This window comes from Chiloscyllium plagiosum, unplaced genomic scaffold (assembly GCF_037043375.1).
Source record: "Chiloscyllium plagiosum isolate Xiang-an unplaced genomic scaffold, Cpla_swu_hap1 HiC_scaffold_37, whole genome shotgun sequence".
NCBI lineage: Eukaryota > Metazoa > Chordata > Chondrichthyes > Orectolobiformes > Hemiscylliidae > Chiloscyllium > Chiloscyllium plagiosum.
Window position 1 is genome coordinate 45,532,950 of NW_028270175.1, and position 26,972 is coordinate 45,559,921.

Sequence of the window (26,972 nt, forward strand, 5' to 3'; positions counted from 1 at the left end):
TTTCCAATCTCATGGAATTTTCATTGAAACTACAGAATTTTAGGAAATTAGAACCAGCTATCAACTATCTCATTAGCCACTGCTTATAAAACCCTAGGATGAATTCCATCGGGACCTGGGGCCTATTAACTTGCAGCTCTGGTAATTTGCTCATTCCCACTTTCCCCACAATTGTAGTTTTCATGGGTTCCTTCCTCCCTTGCATATGATAATTTACAGATACTTATCGGATGTTGCTTGTATCCTCAATAGCAAACACTGACACAAAATACCTGTCCAGTTCATTGTCCATCTGTTAATTTGCCACTATTGATTCCCCTATAGACTCACTTTCTATAAGACCACTGTTTATGTTGTTAACATTTTCCCTTTTTAAATATCTATACAAATTCTTAAAATACATTTTCATTTTTAGTTGGATTTCTCTTCTATTTTAATTTTCCCCTGTCAACCTTTCACTCATCTCTGCTCATTTTAAATTCTATCAAATATTCTGACCCACTACCTATATTTATGCAATTATATGCATTTTCTTTAAGTTTGATGCCATCTTTATGTCACGACGGATGTTGGATCCTCCTGGGATATTGACTTTCTGTTGGACTGAATCTATTCTGTATTCTGAAATATCACTTTAAATGCCTACCATTAAATCTCTATTCGGCAAAAGTGAGGACCACAGATGCTGGAGATTAGAGTCGAGAGTGTGGTGCTGAAAAAGCACAGCAGGTCAGGCAGCATCCGAGGAGCAGGAAAATCGACATTTCGGGAAAAAACCCTTCATCAGGAATTTTCTCCTGATGAAGGCCTTTTGCCCAAAACGTTGATTTTCCTGTTCCTTGGATACTGCCTGACCACCTGCGCTTTTCAAGCACCACACTCATTATATCTCTATTCATCTATCCTGTAATATAATTTGAAATTCATTTTAGCCACGTTCTGTTTTTGTGTCGTCATAATGGTTCTCATTTAAATTTAAAATACTAGCCTTGGACTATTCCTCTCTCCATTAAATTGAGTGTAAAATTTAGTCATGTTACAACTCCTTGCTTTTATAATTTCTGATCACCACCCAAGCTCTTTCTATATTCTGGTTTCTTAAGCTTAAGTCATTCCTTCTCTTATGCTAACACCATCATTTAATTAATAGAACAATCCCTTTGCCTTTCCTTTGGTTCCTGCCCTTCCTAACTCTTCTGTACATTTAAATATTCAGGTCCTATGTCATCCAGTAGCCATTCCTCAGAATCAACTAATAAATTGCACTAATTTATTTTCATTGTCAATAGCAATTAGCTTTAATTTTTCATTTTTATATTCTATGTAGTAAGGAATGGGTAACATTGCTTGTTATTCTAAGAGATTCACGGCAGCCTGGAGTTATGGAGCTAAGAAGTCTTGAATATTGTTTCATTTTTATGCATTTTAACAAGGTTTTGCAATATTGATTGAGAGATTTGTGCAGTTAACAGTTCAGCCACGTTACAAAGTTATACTGAGGCCTAGCAATAGGTGTCTAATAATAACTTTAATGTAGTCTACAGCAAGGCTTTTGATAAAGTTCGAAATGGCAGACTGATAGCAAAGGTAAGAGTCCATTGAGTGCAAGTCCATAGTCTGTCAGTGTGAGAGTAAGGGGCTTATATTCAAAGAGGATTGGATTTTTATTGCATACATCAATTACATTGCCTAGATCTGTGTTCTGCTAAAATTACATTCTCAATACTAAATTGTTAACTTCTATTTGTTTTGTAAACTTAGTGCTCAAGTTATTTATAAGGTCTGGTTTGTAACAATTGAGCAATTGAGCAAGTTTGATCGTCATTGAATGTTTTAAATTCACTGTGTTGGAAATGCAGAGTTTGTGAGGCTGATTTAGTTTGGCTTGCTATCCCCTGTGTCATAACATTTCACCCACACCAATCTTTAAGCTATGCATTCAGTTTCCTTAGATGTAGTTCTGAAGGTTAAAGAAATCAAAGTGTATGGAGAGAAAGCAGGTACAGAGTACTAAGTTTGACACCAGTCATAAATGGTAGAGGAGACACAAAGAGTCTACTCATTTTTTCTATGTTTCTAATTTAGTTTCTTTTCTACCCATATTCTTGTGATTCAAAATAAGAATCCAGCACCTTTCAGATGAGTTTTGTTGTTAATTTGGTGCTACCTCCTCATACTGACTATGCAAAATCTCTTTGTTTGACCTCCTTTGTCATTAGTAACTACATGGGTCATGATGACAGAATCTTCCCCTTTCTATTGCAAGTTCCTATCTAGCACTGAACAGATGCCCTGAAACCTGACACTAGGTGGGCAACATAGCCTTCCTGACTCTCTCACTTTGTTGCAGAGAAGTGTCGATCCCTCGGCTATATTATCCACTACCACTATTACAATCTGCCTTGCCATCTGCCCCCATCTTCATACCTCTCTCGCTGTCCTGTCCTAACCAAATCAAAAGACCTTATTTGTGATCGCCATTTGGAAAAAAAGTCTAGATACCTTTCCCATTTCCTGATGCATCACAGTATCTGCACTTTGTCCTTCAGTTTATAGATATTGACTCGAAATTCTTGAACCACAAATGTTTAGCAGAGACCTATTTTACCTGGTGCCCAGGAATATCCAAATCCTGCAGTTGCAACACATCGTCTGCTCTGTTAACTTTGCTGTATTTTAATTAATTTGTTTTATTCATTAATTTGAAATTAATTAATCCTACTATTCCCAATAATAATTTTTTGAAACAGACTGTGAGGCAGTGCAACCTTAGAGTAATACAGGGAGGCCCAATCTGCATTGCAGGATCTTCGGAGGCTTTCTATTTTAACTCGTGCATTATTTTTAAAATTACAGTAGAAATAAGGATAGGATCATGAGGATCCTCATAAATGTTCTATTACCAAGTGCCAAACTGAGAAGTACTTGTTTCCTTGTCTTGTGTGTGTAGGATCAAAGTGAGCACAATTCTTCAACTGTGAAGAGCCAGACAAACACAGCCACCATCCGCAGCCTCCGCGCTGGCACCATCTATGTTTTCCAAGTGCGAGCACGGACAGTGGCCGGTTTTGGCCAATACAGTGGGAAGATGTATTTTCAGACAATGACAGAAGGTAAATAGGCACGCACAAAATGAAAAAAGATACCAAGTGGGTTCTATTCATGAATTCAAAACCAAGTTACCTTGAAACAAATTTTTTCTAAATGTTTAGTTTTCAATGCCATCACTGCACATAATCTTGGCATCATCATTCTATATGGCTTCAATGCATTTTTTTCTTTTACGTGCAACTATATCGATTTAGGGACAGCCTTGCTCTGTTTTTGATCATGATGTATTTGGAGCGATTGTTAAGAAGTATATTAACTTGATTGTCTTGATTGTGAGCCATATTTTTCATATTTAACATTATAGGAATGTCGGTCACAGAGTATCACCATCACAAGGAGTTTGGATTCTGAATTTTCAGTCACTTCTCATCTAGAGAACAGATTGGGAAATTCAGAACTGAATACTGAAGAAGATTCATGTTGGATTGAAATGTTAACTCCATTCCTTTCTCCACAGATGATGCCAGACCTGCTGAGTTTCTACAGCAATTTCACTTTTTATTTTTTTATGAGGACACTGTCAGCCATCTGGGTAATTCACACATCCTTTTGTTTAAGGATGGGACATCAGCAAACAACTATAGCATACCAGCAGATTTGTCTTTTTGTTTAAGCACGGACAAAAGAACCATCATTAGTTGAATGTGAAATGGATTCCATTGATTTTTCATTCTATTATAGCAGCTCCTTGTCCAAACTTTATAGAATGATTGTGTGTAATCAAAAAGAGGTCTTTAAAGGAGGTCTTTAAACTACAGAAGCTGCTTGCAGACTTGGTTCTGTTAAAAAGACCACCGCAATCAGCCAAGGTAATGAATAGTAATATTTTTGAAAGTGAGAGAAGGACTTTACAAAATAGATCAAAGAGAATTTTGTTTTATATTTTCTGTCTGGGTAATCCAAGATGGAGGACAGGAAAAATTTCTGACTGTAACAAGTTGCTCCTTTTTTAAGGTATTTTCGGTGTTGGAGGTGGTTTCCTTGAATTCCAGGAACTGTAATTACTGTTTTATATGTTATTGCATTGTTTTGGAACTTTGGATAAAGAAAAGTCAAAACAGCAGCACTTTTAAAAGGGAGAGGGGCAGACAAAGGCAACACATGGTCAGGTCAGTGCAGGACAGAGAGAGAGAGAGAAAGAAACCTACACTGCTAACTGATACAGTAGTGAACCTGCGCAATTACTGCTTTTGCTGTTTGAATTCACGTATCGCTGGACATCGGAGTGCATCTAGGAAAATTCACAACTGATCTTGGAGGAACCTGTTTGGACGAGGGCACAGCACAGAGACAGATAAGTCTTAAGTGTGGCCTTGGGAGTCTGCAGTAGTGAATAGAGTGAGTTCTTTCTAGATTATATGTTTTATTGACATCTTAGCGAGTTTTGAGAATACTTGTAGCTCAGCTCTGGATGTAGGTTTGCTTGCTGAACTGGAAGGTTAGTTTTCAGATGTTTCGCCACCACACTAGGTAATGTCTTAAGTGAGCTTCAGATGAATCACTGGTAGTATAGCCTGCTTTCTATTTATGTGTTTGGGTTTCCTTGGGTTGATGATATCATTTCCTGTGGTAACATCACTTCCTATAGTGATGTCATTTCCTGTTATATTTCTCAGGGGATGGTAAATGGGATCCAAGTCAATATGTTTGTTGGTAGAGTTCCGGTTGGAATGCCATGCTTCTAGAAATTCTCATGTGTGTCTCTGTGTGGATAATCCTAAGGCGGATGTGTTGTCCCAGTCGAAGTGTTATTGTTCCTCATCCATATGTAAGGATACTAGTGAATCATGTCTTTTTGTAGCTAGTTGATGTTCATGTATCCTGGTGGCTAGTTTTCTGCCTGTTTGTCCAATGTAGTATTTGTTACAGTTTTTACAGATTACATTACAGTGTGGAAACAGGCCCTTCGGCCCAACAAGTCCACACCGACCCGCCGAAGCGAACCCACCCATACCCCTACATTTACCCCTTACCTAACACTACGGGTAATTTAGCATGGCCAATTCACCTGATCCTGCACATCTTTGGACTGTGGGAGGAAACCGGAGCACCCGGAGGAAACCCACGCAGACACGGGGAGAACGTGCAAACTCCACACAGTCAGTCGCCTGAGTTCTTGCAAGGTATTTTGTAGATGACATTAGTTTTGCTTGTTGTTTGTATAGGGTATTTCAAACATGGAGATCCCATGGTGTTCCATTGGTTTGTCTGTAGGTTTTGTTGTTGAAGGTGAAGTAGGTGTAATGTATAGGTCCACTAGCTTATGATAATGTCCTTACTGATGAAGTTGGTGGTGTTTGGGTCTTCTAATAATGCAGTCAGTATTTCCTTGGCCAGGTTGATGTTGGTAGATGTGAATAGGGCTGTTACATCAAAGGAGACCATTATTTCATCCTCTTCTATCTTGGTGTCTTTGATGACTTTAGGAATTCTTGGATGGAGTCTTCTAGTTACTGTTTTAGTCTTTGGTGTAGATCATTGGCCAATCTGTAAGTTGGTGTTCCAGGTAGTGAGACTATGAGGGGGGGGGCTCCTGTTTTGTGAATTTTGGGTAATCTGTAGACTCGTGGTGTGTTGGATCCATCTGGTGTCATTTTTTGGAAGTCGATCTTATTTATTTCTCAAGATTTCTGAAAGTTGGGATGTGATTCAGTTCTCTAGTGGTGGGGTCGGGTCTATCGCCACTTGTTGGTAGGTGTTGGTATCTGCAAGTAGTGCGTTCACTTTCTCAGTGTAGTCGCTTTGATTTAAAATTACTTCAAATGTCTTTCGCCTGCAGGTAGGATAACAATGTTTCTATCGTTTTTTAGGCTTTCCAGTGCTTTCCTTTCTTGTGTATTGAGTGTGTTTCCTTCCTTTTTCCTGCTTAATGTTGGTACGACTGCCTGCCTGATGGTTTGCTGGGTTTCCTCTGTGAGCTGGCTGTCTTTCAGTGTTGTTTCTAATGCTGCTAAGGAATCTTTCTTATCTGCATCCTGGAAGTTGTAATTTAATCCTCTTACTAAGACTGCTTTTTCAGTGTCTGTTAAGGGTCGGACAGACAAGTTTTTTTATTTATGCTTCTGTGTTGTCAGTGTTGTTACTTTGCGTAAGTATGTCTAGTTTTTCTGCAGATTTAGTTTTTTGATTTTCTGTGTTTGTCGCTGTCTAATATCTATGGCTTGTTGTACTGTGTCTGTCCATTCATGGTCTGTTGCATGAGTGAATAAAGATTTTTGGCACCAAAGTTGTATTTACAGAGTCTGTTGTAGGCATCATTAATCATTTCTCGAAGCATTCTGTGGCAATTTTGCTCTGCTATTCCTTTGGCTAGTGGGGTGTTCAGAGGAGATTTGTATTTAAGACATTTAGGTAGTATCAATTTCCTTAGGTATTCGTGCAGGAAGTACAGCTCTGAGGAATAAGTGAGGAACTTGTTAAATGAGGAATTTGCAACAGCAAGGGGGTGTGATGGATGGCACTTATAGGAAGGGAGAAATGTCACAGATATAGTCACATAGATGGGTTAACTCCAGGAAGGGAAAGAGAGATAGGCAAATAGTGCAGGAGTCTTCTGTGGCTATCCCCATTTCAAGCAAGTATGCTGTTTTGGAAAATGTAGGGGGTGATGGATTCTCAGGGGAATGTAGCACAAACAGCCAAGTTTCTGGTATCGAGACTGGCTCTAATGTAATGAGGGGTATGTCGGGTTCCAAGAGATCAACTTTATAAGGGAAATGTCTAGTCCGAGGCACAGACAGAGGTTTCTGTGGCCAGCAGCGGAAATTCAGAATAATGTGTTGTTTCCCTGGTGACAGGATCAAGGATGACTCAGAGAGGGTGCAGAATGTTCTCAAGGGGAGACAGCCCAGCAGAAGGTCATTATCCACATTGGAACGAATGATATAGGAAGGGAAAAGGTTGAGATAGTGAAGGGAGCATACAGAGGATTAAGCAGGAATTTAAAAAGAGGTTCTCACGATTAGTAATATCTCGATTACTCCCAGTGCTGCGAACTAGTGAGGATGGGAATAGGAGGATAGAGCAGATGAATACATGGCTGAGGAGCTGGTGTATGGGAGAAGGGTTCAGATTTTTGGATCATTGGAATCCCTTCTGTGGTAGAAGTGACCTGTACAAGAAAGACGGATTGCATCTGAAATGGAAGGGGACTAATATGCTGGCAGGGGACTAATATGCTGGCAGGGAGATTTGCTAAAGCTGCTCGGGAGGATTTAAACTAGGAAGGTGGTGGGGGGTGGGGGGGGAGGAGGTGTGGGGAGGTGGGACCCAGGGAAATAGCGAGGAAAGAGATCAATCCGAGACTGGTACAGTTGATAAAAAAAGCAAGCCAAACAGAGCAGGCAGGGACAAAGCAGAGAACAAGGTAGGACTAATAAATTAAACTGCATTTATTTCAGTGCAAGAGGCTTAACAGGGAACTCAGTGCATGGTTAGGAACATGGCACTGGGATATCATAGCAATTACAGAAACATGGCTCAGGGATGGACATGACTGGCAGCTTAATGTTCCAGGATACAAATGCTACAGGAAGGACAGAAAGAGAGACAAGAGAGGAGGGGGAGTGGTGTTTTTGATAAGGGATAGCTGTGCTGAGGGCAAATATTCCCAGAAATTCATCCAGGGAAGTAATTTGGGTGGAACAGAGAAATAAGAAAGCGGTGATGATCACCTTATTGAGATTGTTTCTCAATATCCCTCTGACTATTAAGGGTGGTCTATAATACAGAGTTGTAAGTAGATCTCAATTATCTGTTAGAATAATAGGGTGGTTATGGTAGGGGATTTTAACTTTCCAAACATAGACTGGGACTCCCATAGTGTTAAGGGTTTAGATGGAGAGGAATTTGTTAAGCATTAGATTAGATTAGATTAGATTAGATTACATTACAGTGTGGAAACAGGCCCTTCGGCCCAACAAATCCACACCAACCCGTCGAAGCGCAACCCACCCATACCCCTATATTTACCCCTTTACCTAACACTACAGGCAATTTAGCATGGCCAATTCACCTGACCTGCACATCTTTGGACTGTGGGAGGAAACCGGAGCACCCGGAGGAAACCCACACAGACACGGGGAGAATGTGCAAACTCCACACAGTCGGGAATTGAACCCGGGTCTCTGGCGCTGTGAGACAGCAGTGCTAACCACTGTGCCACCGTGCCGCCCACTAAGCATGTCAAAGAAAATTTTCTGATTCAGTATGTGGATGTACCTACAAGAGAAGGTGCAAAACTTGACCTATTCTTGGGAAATAAGGCAGGGCAGGTGACTGAGGTGTCAGTGGGGGAGCATTTTGGGGCCAGCGACCATAATTCTATTAGTTTTAAGACAGTGATTGAAAAAGATAGACCAGATCTAAAAGTTCAAGTTCTAAATTGGAGAAAGGCACATTTTAAAGGTATTAGGCAAGAACTTTCAAAAGCTGATTGGGGCAGATATTTGCAGGGAAAGAGATGGCTGGAAAATGGGAAGCCTTCAGAAATGGGCTAATGAGAGAGAAGAGACAGTATATTCCAGTCAGGGTGAAAGGAAAGGATGATAGGTATAGTGAATACTGGATGACGGGAGAAATTGTGGGTTTGGTTAAGAAAAAGCAGGAAGCATATGTCAGGTATAGACAGAATAGATCAAGTTAATCCTTAGGAATAGACCTTGTCTATTCATCCTATCTATACCCATCATGTTTTTATAAACCTCTTTTAAGACACGGTGGCACAGTGGTTAGCATTGCTGCCTCACAGTGCCAGAGACCGGGGTTCAATTCCCGCCTCAAGCGATTGACTGATTGTGTGGAGTTTGCACATTCTCCCTGTGTCTGCGTGGCTTTCCTCCAGGTGCTCCTGTTTCCTCCCACTGTCCAAAAATGTGCAGGTTAGGTGAATTGGCCATGCTAAATTGCCCGTTGTATTAGGTAAAGGGGTGAATGTAGGGGAATGGCTCTGGGTGTGTTGCACTTCGGTGGGTCGGTGTGGACTTGTTGGGCCGAAGGGCCTGTTTCCACACTGTAAGTAATCTAAATCTAATCTAATCTAAAAAAAAAAGTCACCCCTCAGCCTCCATTTATTTTATTATATATTTTATCTCTCCACTGAACCTCCTCACTTGCACTGTTACATCCTTTGAGCTCCAACACATCACAAACGACATTAGGTTGGGTTTTAAACTCAGTACGCAGCTAATTTAACCAACCTATCAAGCTTCATAACTGCTTGGATCCTCCTTTGGACACAACATCATCTTCATGAGGATCTGACCTGATTTGTTGGTATATGCTTCATGTTTCCTGGATATAGTTATTGAGTCAAGGTTGCTACCAATCTAGTATTCTAATGCCATGTCATCACATTCCAGGCACTTTTCTGTCTGTATGAAAAATCCACCTCTCATATTTCCTTTAAACTTACCTTCTTTTATTTAAACCTTTGTCTCCCAGTAATTGGTGTTTCTGCCTTGCGAAAAAGACTCCAGATATCCGTTCTGCTCATGCTTCTCATAACCTTATAAACTCCTTGATCACTCCTCAGCCTTTGACATTCAAGGTAAAACAAACCAAGTTTATTTAATCTCTCATCATAGCAAGAGATTAGGCAAGTTCCTGGTAAACCATTTCTGTATCCTCTCCCAAGTCAACCTGTGTGGTGACCAGAACTGTACAGAATACTCCAAATGTGCTGAACTAAAGTTCTACATAGTTGCAATATGACTTGCCAATATTTCGAGTCTGTGCCCTGCCTGATGAAGGCAAGCATGCCAAATGCCGCCTTGATCACTATCTACTTGTGTTGCCACTTTCAGGGAACTGTGGATCTATGCACCTAGATCCCTCTGTATGTTGATGCTACTCATGGTTCATCCATTTGTGGTATACTTTCCTCCTGCATTATACCTCCCAAAATGCATCACCTGGCATTTTCCAGATTAAACTCCTCTGCCATTTCTCTACTCAAGTCTCAAGCCTCTCTATATCCTGGTGTATCATCTGGCAATCCTCTCTATCCGCAGCTTCCCCAATTTTTGTGTCATTCACAAACTTACTCATCAGGCTACCTATATTCTCCTTCAAATCATATATATATATATTACAATTGGCGTCCCAGCACTGATCCATGCAGAACACCACTGGTCACGTATTTCCAATGTGAAAAACACTCTTCCGCCACTACTCTGTCTTCTCTGACTAAGCCAGTTGTGTATCCATTTTACCAGCTCATTGTGGATCCCATGTGACCACATCTTTTCTAACAGCCTGCCATGAGGAACCTTGTCAAAAATACTTGCTAAAGTCCATATTGAAAACTTCCCTGCCCTCATCAATCATTTGATGCTCAAAAAGCTTCAGCTTCTTCTTTATATTGATGTTTCCTACTATCTCAATGTGTACTGCTCCCAAGACTTACCATCCACTATGTCCTCCTCCTTTGTGACTACCAATGTAAGGATCTCTTACCCATTTAATATTGCTCTGCGCATAAAATCCCTCCTTTGTCATTGATTGGTCTTACCCTTTCTCCAGCTAACCTATTGCTCCTTATATATGTGTAGAATACCTTGAGATTTTCCTTCATCCTATTTTCCAAAGACATTTCATGGCTGCTTTTAGACCTTCTGATTCCTTATTTCAGTTCTTTCCTGCTTTCCTTACATTTTCAAGGGCTCTGCCTGTGTTCAGTTTCCTAAATCTTACTTTATCAACTTCATACCGAACTTCCTGAAGACCTATTGTAGGACCTCATCTTTCTTTCCGCCACAACCAATATGGCGGCTCACTCTCCCCCTTCAGAATATCCTGTGCTTGCTCAGAGACGTCCTTAACCTTGGCATTAGGGAGACAATACAATATCCTGAAAACTCACTCGCAGCCACAGAAATATTTATCTGTGTCTCTAACTATACAGTCCCCGATCACTACTACTTACCTACTCTTCGATACTCCCTGTTGGACAACAGTGCCAATCTGTCTGCTGCTGCTGCTTTCCTCTGCGAATCCATCACCCTCAACAGTATTCACAATGGTATACCTGCTTGAGAGGGGAATGGCCACAGGGGACCGCCGGTCCATCTTACTCATTTTCCTTGTGGTCACCCAAGTCGTCTTTGACTGTTTAATCCTTACTGGTGGTGCGACCAGCTCACTAAATAGGCTATCCTTGACTGCTGCACCGATCCTCCAGAGTGAGTCCATCTGCAGCACCAGCTATGCCATACAACAAATCAGGAGCTGCAGCTGAACACACTTCCTGCATACATACTCACCATGTTCACAGGAAGTGTCCCTGATTTTCTACATATTACAGAAGAGTACTCTCCTTCCATTTTCAACCTTATCAACTACAGATAACAATACGAGCTGATTACATTAGCCTTAACGACATGTCAACAAAGTCACTTCTGTCACTCCCATGCTCTTTCCTAGCAGGTTGCAACTACAAAACAAAAGTACATTAACTCTCTCCAGGCACTACTCACTCAAACTGCAACCTGGATTCCTGAGCAGCCAAGCTTAAGTCCATGATCCTCTTCTCAGTTGTGGTGACTGAGCTGACTTCTCTCAGAATCGGCCTCAGTCACTCAAGTAAGGACATCAAAGGTTACGGGGAGAAGGTAGAAGAATGAGATTGAGAAACATATATTAACCATGATCAAATGGTGGTGCAGACTTTATGGGTCGAATGTCTTAATTCTATTCTTATACATGTGGTGTTATTATATTCAAAGCTGTTTTGAGATCAGCAACCTCTAATCATTCTGGAAATCCTGGTTGGTGAGCAATAAAGAGCACCTCCAACCTCTCTAGGCTGCAGACCATCTCTTCAATAAACTGACTGTCTGTTCAATCACAAATTGTGTCACTGAACCATACAATACAGAAGCTCCCTTTGCCCCATCAAATCTGTGCTAATCTATCTACACTAAACCCACGTTCCAGCCCTTGGTCCATACTCTTAAATGTTATGACATTTCAAGTGCTCATCAGAATACTTTATAAAGGTTGTGAGGTTTCCTGCATCTACTACCTTCCCAGTCAGTGCATTCCAGACTTCCATTTCTCCAGCTCACACTTACTGGGATTAAATTCCATCTGTCACTGATTTGCCCATCTGACCAATCCCTGTAATCTAAAACCTTCGTCCTCACTGTCTTCATCTGGCCAAGCATTGTGTCATCTGCGAACCCACTTCTCACCCACCACACATTCTGGTTGTAGTTGACTGTTCGACTTTTTGTCAGGTTTCTGACAGGACAAAAGCCCAGTTTGAAACCGGGTGTCTCTTGCTTTGTAGCAGCCATCTCTGACGTCTGACTGAAGTCTGAAATGGAACATAGACTGCCACAGAATCATAGAATCCCTGCCATGCGGAAAGAGGCCATTCAGCCTATCGAGTCCACATTCCCCCTCCAAAGAGCTTCCCACCCTAGCCCTGACCCTATCCCCATGACCCCACATTTACTATGGTGGCTAATCCACCTAACCTGCACTTCTTTGGACTTTGAAAGCAACCAGAGCACCTGGAGGAATCCCATGCAGATCTAGGAAGAACATGCAAACTTCAGACAGAACATACAAACTCTAACAAAGGTTGGAATCAAGTTTGGATCTCTGGTGCTGTGAGGCTGCAATGCTAAGTATTAAGCCAGCACGCCATCCATAAACACAAGGCAGAGGGCACAAGCTTGATGGTAGCTTCCTGACAATTTGACCCATATCTGCATAAAGATATGTTTTCACACCAGATGAACACTGAAATCCTGTGACTAATAAATACTTTGAACTGCTCTAGGGGTATTGTCAATGTGGGAAACCAGGCAGGTTCAAAAGCTGAGCATCCATTTGTTCATTGCAGACAAATTTGAATTAATTGCTGGCCCTTGCAAAACAAAATTCATCAATCACCTGTTTTATGCATTTGTGGATCATTGACTGGGTTACCCAGGATATATCTGTAGCAGAGCTTTGAAGGATGAGAGATTAAAATCATTGAGAATAATTTTGATGATATGGTAACCTATGGTCACCAAATGCATCAGATAGATAAGCCCCCATGGCCAGATCAGACACATCCAAGATTACTACAGGAAGCAAGTTACGAGATTGCTGTGCCTCTGGTGATGATCATTGCATCCTCACTCACCAGAGGAGTAGAACCAGATGATTGCAGAGAGGCTAATGTTATTCCTCTGTTCAAGAAAGGGAATAGGGAAATCCCTGGGAATTACAGACCAGTCAGTCTTATGCCTGTGTTAGCAAGGTACTGGAAAGGATTCTGAGAGACAGGATTTATGACTGTTTGGAAAAATATAGTTTGATTCAAGAGAATCAGCAAGGCTTTGTGAAGGGCAGGTCATGTGTCGAAAGCCTTATTGACTTTTTTGAGGACGTGACAAGACAAGTTAATAAAGATCGAGCAGTGGATGTGTGTATATGTGTATATGGATATCAGTAAGGCATTTGATAACGCTTCCCATGGTAGGCTCATTCAGAAAGTTACGATGTATGGGATACAGGGAAATTTGGCTGTCTGGATACAGAATTGGTTGGCCGAAAGAAGACGGCAAGTGGTAGTGGATGTAAAATATTCTGCCTGGAGATCGGTGACCAGCGGTATCCTGCAGGGCCTCTGCTCTTTGTAGTTTTTTTTAACTGACTTGGATGAAGAAATGGAAGGGTAGGTTGGTAAGTTTGCCAATGACACAAAGATCAGTGGTGTTGTAGATAGTGTTGAGGGCTATTGCAGGCTACAACAAGACATTGACAGGATGCAGAGCTGGGCTAAGAAGTGGTAGATGAAGTTCCACCAAAGTAAATGCGAAGTGTTTCATTTTGGAAGGTCAAATTTGAGTGCTGAATACAGAGTTATAGAGAGGATTCTTGTCAGTGTGGAGGAACAGTGGGATCTTGGCATCCCTCAAAGTTGCTATCCAAGTTGATAGGGTTGTTAAGATGGTGTTTAGTATTTTGGCCTTCAGAGGAATTGATTTTAGGAGTTGCGAGAGTTTACTGCAGCTCTATAAAACCCTGGTTTGACTACACTTAGAAAATTGTGTCCAGTTCTGGTGTCCTCATGGGGCTCAGTGGTTAGCACTGCTGCCTTACAGCGCCAGAGAGCCAGGTTTGATTCCAGCCTCGGGCGACTGTCTGTGTGGAGTTTGCACATTCTCCCCGTGTCTGCGTGGGTTTCCTCTGGGTGCTCTGGTTTCCTCCCGCAGTTGAAAGATGTGCATGTTAGGTCAATTGCCTATGCTAAATTGCCCATAGTGTTCAGGGATGTGGAGGTTAGGTGAATTATTCAGAGGTAAGTATAGGATATAGAGTAGGGAAATGGATCTGGGTGGGTCACTCTTCAGAGGGTCGGTGTGGATTGGTTGGGCTGAAGGGCCTGTTTCCACACTGTAGGGATTCTTTTCTATGATCATTATAGGAAGGATGTAGATGCTTTTGAGGGTGCGCAGAGGAGATTTACCAGGATGCTGCCTGGATTGGAGGGCCTGTTTTATGAAGAGAGGTTGAGTGAGTTAGGGCTTTTCACACTGGAGAGAAGGAGGAAGAGAGCTGACTTGATAGAGGTATACAAGGTAATGAGGGGTATAGATAGAGTAGAGAGACAGAGACTTTTCACCAGGGCAGAAGTGTCTGTCACAAAAGTTCATAAGTTTAAGGTAATTAGAGGAAGATATAGGGGAGATGTTAGAGGTAGGTTCTTTACACAGAGAGTGCTGAGTGCATAGAGTTAGAGACATTAGGGACAATAAAATGACTGCTGGACAAGCACATGCTCACCAGTAAATTGAGGGGTGTGTAGGTTGGGTTGATCTTAGATTAAGATAAATGCTTGACACAACATCGTGGGCTGAGGGGCCTGCACTGTTCTATGTTCCATGTTCTATTCAGGCTGGAGCTGACTGTAACCATCTGATGCAGTAACCTGAGCAATCTGATGGACTGTTTTTTGGATCTGTTAGGGAAGCTGAGTCTCTTCTGTGACAACCTGTGTCATGAATAGTGCTACTTCTCTCTCCAGTTTCTCTTGCTATTGCACCTATTATTGCTGCCTGGCTGTAGATATCTGAACAGCAGGTTGCCCCCGGTCCTTTTGCTCTTCCATTTGGTTTCTATACAAGGTCTAAACTAAGGCAGCCATGCATGTGCTGTAATCAAAGTGTAAAGAAAAACCACTGAGCAAATGTGGAGATACAGCCATGAATACTGCATGTATATTGCAATAATCCTGAGGTTTGAATACGCTGCCTCAATTGCTTAAATTTCCCTCTATTTCTAAAAACCAGAGAATGTAATATTAAATGCGAAAATGTTTCCATATTGTTGTTCCATGTAGCTCTGGTTTCCTCCCACAGTCCAAAGATGTGGAAGTTAGATGATTTGGCCATGCTAAATTTCACTATATTATCCAGGGATGTGCAGACTAGGTGGCTTAGTCATAGTATATGTGGGGTAATGTTGATAGAACCAGGAGCTAGTCAGGTGGGATGTTATTTGGAGGGTTGGTGCAATCGGCTGAATAACCTCTTTTCAGCACAGTAGGAATTCTATGATTTACCAAACTTTTGATGTGGGGCCTAACCGGTGCGTAATTCACTTTTATCTTTTACTTTTTATCCTTCTTTTGTTTGTTTTATATCACACAACTGCACCCATATTCTTACGGGCTAAAACTCCTCTTCACAGACCTACATAGATTTTTGAACATTTTATGTTCTTATTTCAGATTTCTAGCATCCACAGATCATTTTGTGTTGGATGTAAAATAGATGATCTTGCCAATTATTTCTAATTTTCTTTTTTATTCATTCATGGCATGTGGATGTCACTGGTTAGACCAGTATTTATTGTCCATCCCTCATTTAAGAGTCAGTGATATTGTTGTGGGTCTGGAGGATATGTAGGCCAGACAGGGTAAAGACAGCAGTTTCCTTCCTTTAAAGAGCATTAGTGAACTAGATAGATTTTACTGACAATCAGCAATGGTTTCACATTCGTCAACAGACACTTCAGTCCAGATACTTATTGAATTCAAGTTCTACCATATGCTATGGGGAGGATTTGAACCCTAGTCCCAGGACATTACCTGTGTCAATAGTCATATGATAGTGTCACAATATTAATATAATAATATGGTAATATCATGTTGCCTCCCTGCTTACAAGCTCTCCCTGTGTACAAATGGTCTGCAATATCTCAGCACATTTCAGATATAACCATCAATTGACTGAATGTGAACAACTTTGAGAAATCCTAAAGTTACAAAATATAATATATAAATGAGAGTTCTTTCTCTGTACAGTAATGGCATCATTCGCATTATTCCCACAATACTAATGAAAGATGAATAAATGTTAGGAGTCAGAGAAGTTATAGAGGTTTATAAAATCATGAGCATGGATAGAGTAAATAGACAAGGAGTTCCTCTGGGATGGGGGAGTCTAGAACTAGAGGGCATAGGTTAAGGGTGAGAGGGAAAAGATTTAAAATGACTTAAGGAGCAACTATTTCACATAGAGGATTTGTAAGGGAAAAAGGGAAGAAACTGTAGCCATTCTGGTCTAAACCTGCCATTGATGTTCAACTTTTTTTTTGTAGCTGAATACCAGAGTAGTCTGCAAGAAAAGCTTCCTCTCATCATTGGATCAGCAGCTGCTGGGCTAGTCTTCGTAATTGCTGTTGTAGTCATATTGATCGTTTGCAACAGGTAACTCAATCTTTCACAAACTTCCAAACATTTATGATAGTTTTTTTTGTGTATGATCTTTTGTGCAGCTTATTTCTGTAGATGAGTTTCCTTAAAAACAGTGTTTTTAATCAACTTGTTGGAATATGATAGGACACATTCCCATTAAAGTTAGGACAGAAACCCAGATTTCGGGCCCAGAGGACATTACAATAGTGCCAGCAGATCCCAATCTATAAAAATCCTTCAATGAAGAGATCTTTTGAAATATAGCAATGTTGCTACTGAGTGTTACGGGCAAGTTCTCAGCAGTAAGCTAATGATTAAATAGTAGTTGCTTAGTTAGGAACTGGTTACATTTCCTGTCTGGATCTCTGTATAGATCAATGAGACTTTGCAATATTTGCCTCCCTCAGTGGGTCTGCAATGCTGTACAACCCTGAATTAGTGCAGCTGTAGTGCTGCACCTTGTCATACATTTCGGTTCAGTCAGTCTCAAATCCCTGATGCTGGCACAAAGAAAACTGAAGGAATTTGAATCTGTCTCTACATGTAGCATTGCTCCATGCTCACTATTCATTTTACATGTAGATGATAGAATTATTGTGTACATATTAATAATTAGTGTATGTCATTGAGGGTGAAGTGGCATTATTTTGTTTTATCTATTCCACCAGAGTTAACCAACATAGGGGTAAAGGTACAAACTGATGGTTAGCAAAATTGAATGGTAGAATGAGTTTAATGGCCTATTACAAATCTCAATTTTCACATTCTTAGCCCAAGCATTAAAAAAAATACAGAGCAGAAATAAGCATTAAGACACAACTTTTTCTTTTATTACTGTTTAAATGTCCTGAATCTTGTTTTTGATCCCCTGAAATTCTTCTCCATAAGACTACAGTACCTAACTTTTTCATTTCTACCAACACTAACTTCTACAGGTCACTTATCTTCTGCCCAGACTCCCAGCTCCAAGATCAAGGTTTCCAGTTCCAACAAGGGTCAAGCTTCCGGCTCGAAGGTCCATCCTTCCAAGCTGTCAGGTCTAAGCTCCCAACTCCTAGCTCTTTGTTTTCCACTGTCTCTCCCTTGTCATTGCTACCAATTAAGCATTTTAATTTGTTTACCAGTGGATAATCCCCGTAAATATAACCATTAACCTTCAATCTTTAACAAACATGTCAGGTGCCACATCTAGTTTGCTCCCTCACCTTTCCTTCCCTACCTCTATCCAACATTGTAATTTTTGCTCTGTTTTGACAGGTGTTGATCCAGTATCAATGTACCAGTACATCTTATACTCCTACAATCTTTTAAGAATAGTCTTCGAATGCTTACAATAGTTTAACAATACCATACTGTGTGAAGAATAATCAGAGAGGGTATCACAGCTACAGAAGCTTCCATTGTCACGGAAGATCTGCCTACCGAGTCAGTATGGGTGGAAATTAGGAACAGCAAGGGAGCAGTCACCTCTTTAGGGATTTACTACAGGCCCCTCAATAGCAGCAGGGAGATAGAAGAAAGCATAGCTCGGCAGATTTTGGAAAAGTGTGGACGTAGTAGGGTTGTTTTAATGGGGGACTTTAACTTTCCCAATATTGATTGGAACCTCCTTCGAGCAGAAGATGTGAATGGAGCTGTTTTTGTAAGGTGTGTTCAGGAGGGTTTCCTAACTCAGTACGTTGACAGGCCGAGGAGGGGAGAGGCCATTCTAGACTTGGTGCTCAGCAATGAGCCGGGGCAGGTATCAGATCTTGTGGTGGGAGAGCATTTTGGTGATAAGTGACCACAACTGCCTCACATTCTACATAGCTATGGAGAAGGAGAGGATTTGGCAAAATGGGAGGATATTTAATTGGGGAAGAGGAAACTATGATGCGATTAGACATGAGTTAGGAAGCATGGATTGGGAGCAATTGTTCCATGGTAAAGGCACGATAGACATGTGGAGACTGTTTAAGGAAGAGTTGTTGCAAGTGATGAATAAATATTTCCCTCTAAGTTAGGCAAGAAGTGATAAGATAAAGGAACCTTGGATGATGAGAGCAGTGGAGCTTCTCGTCAAAAGGAAAAAGGTAGCTTACGTAAGGTAGAGGAAGCTAGGGTCAAGCTCAGCTCTACAGGATTACAGGCAGACAAGGAAGGAGCTTAAAAATGGTCTGAGGAGAGCCAGGAGGGGGCACGAGAAAGGCTTGGCAGAACGGATTCGGGAGAACACAAAGGCATTTTCCACTTATGTGAGGAATAAGAGAATGGTCAAAGAAAGAGTAGGGCCGATCAGGGTTAGCATAGGGAATTTGTGTGTGGAGTCTGAGGAGGTAGGGGAAGCCCTAAATGAGTTTTTTTACTTCTGTCTTTATGAAAGAAACAAACTTTGTAGTGAATGAAACCTTTGAAGAGCAGGTGTGCATGCTGAAATGGATGGAGATAGAGGAAGCTGATGTGCTGAAAATTTTGTCAAACGTTAAGATTGACAAGTCGCCAGGCCCGGACCAGATTTGTCCTCGGCTGCTTTGGGAAATGAGAAATGCAATTGTTTCGCCACTTGCGAAGATCTTTGCATCCTTGCTCTCCACTGGAGTCGTACCTGAGGACTGGAGAGAGGCAAATGTAATTCCTCTCTTCAAGAAAGGAAATAGGGAAATCCCTGGCAATTACAGACCAGTAAGTCTCACGTCTGTCGTCTGCAAGGTGTTAGAAAGGATACTGAGGGATAGGATTTATGACCATCTGGAAAAGCATGGCTTGATTAAATGCAGTCAACATGGCTTTGTGAGGGGCAGGTCATGCCTCACAAACCTTATCGAGTTCTTTGAGGATGTGACTAGAAAAGTTGATGAGGGTCGAGCTGTGGATGTGATGTATATGGACTTTAGCAAGGCATTTGATAAGGTTCCCCAGGGGAGGCTCATTCAGAAGGTCAGGAGGAATGGGATTCAGGGGAACATAGCTGTCTGGATACAGAATTGGCTGGCCAACAGAAGACAGCGAGTGGTAGTAGAAGGAAAATATTCTGCCTGGAAATCTGTGGTGAGTGGTGTTCCACAGGGCTCTATCCTTGGGCCTCTATTGTTTGTAATTTTTATTAATAACTTGGATGAGGGGATTGAAGGATGGATCAGCAAGTTTGCAGATGACACAAAGGTTGGAGGTGTCGTTGACAGTATAGAGGGCTGTTGTCGGCTGCAGCAGGACATTGACAGGATGCAGAGATGGGCTGAGAGGTGGCAGATGGAGTTCAACCTGGATAAATGCGAGGTGATGCATTTTGGCAGGTCGAATTTGAAAGCTGAGTACAGGATTAAGGATAGGATTCTTGGTAGTGTGGAGGAACAGAGGGATCTTGGGGTGCAGGTACATAGATCCCTTAAAATGGCCACCCAAGTGGACAGGGTTGTTAAGAAAGCATATGGTGTTTTGGCTTTCATTAACAGGGGTATTGAGTTTAAGAGTCGTGAGATCTTGTTGCAGCTCTATAAAACTTTGGTTAGACTGCACTTGGAATACTGCATCCAGTTCTGGTCACCCAATTATAAGAAAGATGTTGATGCTTTGGAGCGGGTTCAGAGGCGGTTTACCAGGATGCTGCCTGGACTGGAGGGCTTATGTTATAAGGAAAGGTTGACTGAGCTCGGACTTTTATCGTTGGAGAAAAGGAGGAGGAGAGGGAACCTAATTGAGGTATACAAGGTAATGAGAGGCATAGATAGAGTCGATAGCCAGAGACTATTTCCCACTGCAGAAATGACTAACACGAGGGGTCATAGTTTTAAGATGGTTGGAGGAAAGTATAGAGGGGATGTCAGAGGCGGGTTCTTTACACAGAGAGTTGTGAGAGCATGGAATGCGTTGCCAGCAACAGTTGTGGAGCCAGGGTCATTGGGGACATTTAAGAGACTCCTCGACATACATATGGTCACAGAAATTTGAGGGTGCATACATGAAGATCAGTGGTCGGCACAACATCGTGGGCTGAAGGGCCTATTCTGTGCTGTACTGTTCTATGTTTTAATAACTTTAAATGTCAGATTGAGGTTTTAGCAGTACTCTAGGCTTTTGGTGTGACAAAAGCAGGTTATATGGACATAGAAATTCCACTGGCTATCCAATGAATTCAAGTCAGGAGGCTCAAGCGGAGGAGTTTACCATTGAAGTTTAGAATATCATCAAATTGAAAGAAAAAAAACGTACAAAGTGGCAAAGATTAGTGGTGAAAACAGAAGATTGGGAATATTTTAAAAACCCAACAAAGGATGACCAAAAAAATACAAAGAGAGAAAGTAAATTTTGAGAGTGGACTCATAAGTAATATCAAGATGGACTGCAAGAGTTTTTTTAGAAATATAAATAAAAGGAGGAGAAGCCAAAAATAATTCCAGTGGGCAGCGTGGTTAACACTGCTGCCTCACAGCATCTGAGAACCACATTCAATTCCAGCCTCGGGTGATTGTCCATATGGAATTTACATATTTTCCCTGAATCTGCATGGGTTTCCTCTCGGTGCTCCAGTATCCTCCCATGGTCCAAAGATGTGCAGGTTAGGTAGATTGGCCATGCTAAATTGGCCATAGTATCCAGAGATGTGAAAGTTAGGTGGATTAGTGTTACAAAGTTAATGTGTAAAAATGATAAAATTGTAAAATGGCGGAAAGCATTGCATCCCTTTAAGAGATGTTGTTCTTTTCAGTGCTTAGCGATTTAAAAATGGATGTCTGAACAACAGTTAAAAGTGCATATGCAGTATCAAACAACCAAGCAGTATTTTTACCCAGACAACAGTTTAAATTCAGCCAACTAATTTAAAAAGACACTTGGAGATGAAGGACCAATTGAATTTAAAACTGATTAGTAGTTTTGACACCGAGAAGCCAGGCAAATCATAAGAATTTAATGTGTCATGGGGAATATATAAAACCAGGATTTTTGAAAATCGGCCATCTGAAGAGGGAGCCAAACTTAAGCTGCAGCGTAAGCAAGTCTGCCATCTAAGAGACAAATTTGTCTTTCACACAAATTTATTAAGCTCTCTAAAAAGACCATAGTATTTCCAGCTCAAAATCCTCACAGAGAAATCATCGGAAGAAAGGCATTTGTGAGTTAAGATCAGCAGAAGAAAGATTGGAGATAAAGCAGAGAAGACCTAGACTGCGAACTTGGAGAGATTAATGTTTGATTTAACACTTTCTTATTAATTGGGTTTATACAAGTAGGACTCGTGTTGTTTGAGCAGCATTCATTCCAGTAGAATTTAGGTCAGTTAGGAATTGGTTAGTATTTCAGGCAAAATTGTCCAGTTTGATATTAATTCTGTTAAATTATTTACTGTTAGAGTAGAATAAATAAATTGTTACTTGTTAATTGTAGAGTGAGTGAAAGAATTTTGTTTCATTTAACTACTCCTTTATAATAGATTGGGGGTTGAGAAGTAGGTTATACCCCTTGTCACATTTCTTTCTCAAATTATGAGGCAAGGCAATCTCCTCTGGATGTTTCAGTTTTAATTATCAGAGGAGTGCCAACCTCATCTCTGTAACAATTGGCCGTGAGGAATGCAGGGTTACAGATAGGGTAGAGTATGGGTGTGGTCAGATGCTCTTTACAGTGTTGGTGTGGACTCGTTTGGCTGAATGCTCTGTTTCCACACTCTTGGAATTCTAGAACTTCCTAGAATTTGAGACTGAGACAGAAAATAATAATAGAGCACCAGAAAATTGCACAGGAATTGAATATATATATATTACATCAGTCTTCGTGTTGAAAGACACGAATAGTATTTCCAAAGATACTAAATAATCAAGGGAAAAAGGAGGGACAGTGAATAAATACAATAATTAGCACTAGAAAGAAGTACTAGGGAAACTAAGAGGGGACAGAGATGCTGAAGTCTCCAGAACCTATTGGAATGCATCTTGGGCTATTAAAGCAAGTACATATAGAGATAATGGATGCACTGGTAATAATCGTCTAAGAATCTTTAGATTCTAGAAAAGTGCAGAATTATTGGAAAACTGCTAAGGTAAAACCTTATTTCAAAAAGAGAAAACGTCAAAATACACCTCTTAATACATCCATACACCTCTTAGCTTAACATCAACTATTGGGAACATTTTGGCATATATTATAGATGATAGCAGAGCATTTAGAAAAGTATATAATAGAATCAAGCAGAGTCAACATAGGATCATACTGAACAAATTTGAGACATCTCTTGAGACATGGTTCTAAACAGTCTATAGGGACAGAAAGATCTGGAGCTCTTGCGCCAATCTTTGAGATAACATAATGTGATGGGAGAATGGTGAGCATAGCATATAGGAACTTGACTATAAATAGAGATATTTAAATACAAAAGTAAGAAAGTTAAACCTTTATAGAGTTCTCATTAAGCTACAATGTGTGCGCACTGCATCCAGTTGTGGTCATGACTTTGTAAGAAGGATATGTGAGGCTATGAGGACACTTGCAAGGATACTTCCAGAGATGAGCAATTTGAACTACAAAGCTAAATGAGAGAAGTTGAGATTGTTTTTCTTGGTGCAAAGGAGAATTCAAAGGATATTTATTAAGAGGTGTACAAGATTCTGGGGGGTTTGGATTTTAAAAATCCCAACAACTGATGGAAACAGAGATGATCAATTAATTCAGAAGGAAATTGAGTGGTAATTGATGAATATAAACTTTTGGGGCCACTGAGATAGAGCAAGGAGTGAAGTTGAGTAGATTGTTCTCTGTTATGTTGTGGACCAGAACAAACCACCTCAAAATATTTTAAGACATTAGCCTAGACCCTAATTTTTTTTCTTATTGTAAAGGCAAATCTAATGTGCTGTGTTCCAGCTACAATGCAGCTAGTCTAACTACTCGACATTAAGCAAAGCACAATTTATTTAAAATGCAACAAAAGAAAGAAGAAACCATCAGCAGCGAGAAATACCAGCTTTTAGCTATAACCAAGAGAGGGAAAAGATTGCTTCACTACTCTGAAACTCTAGTGACTTTAGTTGAACCTAAAAGTTTAGAAAAAAACTAGAAATCCTGGTCTGTGACAGCTGGCCACACCCATCCAAGCTGTCTCTATTGTTTCAATCTCTGCTGAACCTGTCCCAACTTTAGAGGGTTAAATTGATAAGGATGTTGCTTAATTGGAACGGCATTCCCCACATCTATATCATGTGTAATTAGATTGGTACTTCCTAGCTTATTCCCACAAATCTCTCCTTGCGATTATAATAACTCTTTCAGGTCATTTCAATTTTCCTCTGGAAAGTAACTCAATAATTTATCCCATTTTTTGAGAATTTCTTCATTGCCCAATTTAATTTGAGAAATATCAATTCAGAATCATTTGAATTGGTTGTTTCATTTTGTGCTGTAACCAGTAACACATTCTCCTTGTACTTTCTTTTCCCATCATAATGCTTTCTGAGCATATTCACATTGCACACACTGTGAGATCTCTTTCTATCTGGCATTCTTATCAAATAATTTGTCTCACTCAATTTCCTTTTAATTTTATAAGACCAACTAAACCTTGTTTTTACATTTTCACCTCTCACTGGAAGTAACACTAACACTTTATCTCAACTCACAAAATTGTGAATTTTTGATTTCTTGTCTGCTTCCTGTTTCATTACATGCTGTGCTACCTTTAAGTGCTGGGAAGTACTAATCTAATTACACATTATATTGATATGGGAAATGCCATTCCAATTAAGCAACATCCTCATTCCTGATGAAGGGCTTTTGGCCAAAACATTGATTTTCCTGTTTCTCGGATGCTACCTGACCTGCTGTGCTTTTCCAGCACCACTCTAATCTTGACTTTGATCTCCAGCATCTGAAGTCCTCACTATTGCCTACCTTTAAGTGCTGTCTAGCCAACTCACTTGCTGTATTTAATCCTGCCCTAAAATTTGACAAAAATGTGATCTCTGAACTGTGACTCACCAATTTCTTATAAAAAGTCAGTCAAATACAGGAATGGATGTTAAGGGTGCTGATCTTATCACTGCCTGAGGTTTTCTAATTACCTGACACATATGACAGGTGCAGCAAAATTCAACCACATCATTATGAAGTCCAAACCAATAAAACTGTTTTTGGATTTTGACTTGAGTTTTACTCCCAAATGACCTCCTATTGATATTCCATATACTACACACACATCTGTTTTTCTATAACCCACCAGTTTATAATACAACGTAATGCCCATTTCTTCTCATTCACCTGAACATGTGATGGTCTCCATTTTCTCATCAAGGTATCAATTTTAGGATAGTTATGTTCTGTGAAACACTTGTGCATGCCTTTTGATACAACTGTTTTAGTTTTTTTACTTTCTATTGTAATGCTGTTGATTTCTCTGAACTAAAAATATCCACTTTGTCCTCCATCTTTTCTTGTTTTTGCTCAACCATTTGATCAAACATGGTCTCTGATAATTGTACTTCAACTTCCTTATCTTTATTCTTTTGAAGTCAAGAAAAATCCCAGGATATATTTCCTGTAGTACCTCAGTTGTCTGATTTTTCCACTGGCCTTTCAACCATGTAGGCATTACTCCCACCTGATATTCAAGTACGTCATTACCAAGGAGTAACTGTATACCTGGAACTGAAAATTCCTCTATTATTCCTACCACCACTTCACCACTTTTCAGCAGACTCTCCAACTTTGTATATTGGAAGACTGCTCTTCTGACCATCTTTTCTCACAATACTTCTTCTGAATTACGTATCTCCTCATCTCTCAATATCAAAGATTGACATGCTCCTGTATCTCTTAAAGTTTTAATTTCTTTACCTGCTCCTCCTGCCATATACAAGTAAACTTTACCCTCGCAAGGAAATTCTTTAAGGCGATCTGGCAGTTTCTTCACAACCAATCTTGACAAGGTTATATGTTCTGATGCAGCTTTTTAGATTCTCCCATGCTTTACTTTAACGCTTCAACAAAACTCATTGGTTTATCCTGTTTTCCCCCATCTGTCTTCCCTGTGTTTTTCTAAACCAACAACACTACGACTTCATGCAGTCTACTTCTGTATTGTGTGGCCATAGTCTTACCAGACCACAGGGGTTCATTAGAGAGAAGTGACTGGTTAAAAACCTGAGGTCTACCAGGTGAGGGAAGAGGTTGAGAAGGAGGGTCCTTCATGGTAACCTCAACCAGTGATGGGAATTGAGCCCTCGCTATTGGCATCACACTGCTCTGCAAAACCAACAATCCAGCCAACTGAGCTAAACCAAATCCCACAGTCTACTTTATTGTAGTGAAAACATATGAGCTTTTCTACTTCTCTTTTTCCCTTCATGGTTTCCTTTTTATCCTGTGGTAAACTCTCTTCAACAAGATCGCCTTTTCCCATATCATCTGATGATTTTTGTTTTCTCCAATTTCTATCACTCTCAGACTGAGATTAATAAAGGAAGCCAAACTTGATTTATAGACCATCTCAAACTAATCAGCCATTTCCTCTGCTCATCTTGTATTTTTAACTCTCTGCTCTTTCACATGAGTTCTCAATACTTCAGGAAGTGGATTTCCAAAATATTTGTCTCTCTAAGCGTGTCTTATGTTTGATCTATTTTCAATGCCATTAACCATTTATCAATATTACTTTGTTTGATTCTTTCAAACTCAATGTACATTTGACCAGGGTCACTTCTTAAATTCCTGAAACATTGCCTGTCGGCTTCTGTGGTTAGTCCAGATGCACTAAAGATGACATTTTTGACCTCATACTCCCCAGATACTTCCTCTGATAGTGACACAAATACCTCATAAACTATGTTTGGATCAACAATACCCACATAATCACCATCCATTTCATTTGTTTAGCCACTTTCTCAAATCAAATGAAAAAAGGCTTCTGCATCCTTATTGAACTTGGGTAGTGCTGGACATATTTAAACATATCCCCACTGCGCCTTTGGCTATGATGAGTTTGCCTGTCATCACTGTCCTCATCAATAAGCCTACCTTCTACCTTTGCCTCCACCTTTTTAAGTCGACTTTCTTCTCTCACCACCAAATTCTGAAATTCAAATTCTCTTTATTTTTGATTTTCTTCTCTCTCATCTAAAATAGCTGTGCCTCGGGTATGTTTGTTTCTAAGTTGGTATGTAATTGGCAATGTTTAAAGTTTTCACTATACTGTTTGAGT

At 40.4% G+C, this 26,972-nt stretch overlaps 1 protein-coding gene across 3 annotated transcripts in view; it reads left to right on the forward strand.

Annotated features, from left to right (window-relative positions):
- The window catches only part of LOC122540083 (ephrin type-B receptor 2), a 699,339-nt gene that overhangs the window by 543,111 nt on the left and 129,256 nt on the right, over positions 1–26,972 (forward strand). For 2 of the 3 annotated variants that reach the window (XM_087980658.1, XM_087980660.1), the window contains exons 7-9: positions 2,951–3,113; positions 16,714–16,822; positions 17,746–17,847. In XM_087980658.1, coding sequence (XP_087836784.1) covers positions 2,951–3,113; positions 16,714–16,822; positions 17,746–17,847 — 374 coding nt within the window. The remainder of the gene's footprint in view (positions 1–2,950; positions 3,114–16,713; positions 16,823–17,745; positions 17,848–26,972) is intronic. The other variant, XM_087980659.1, reaches the window with a different exon arrangement.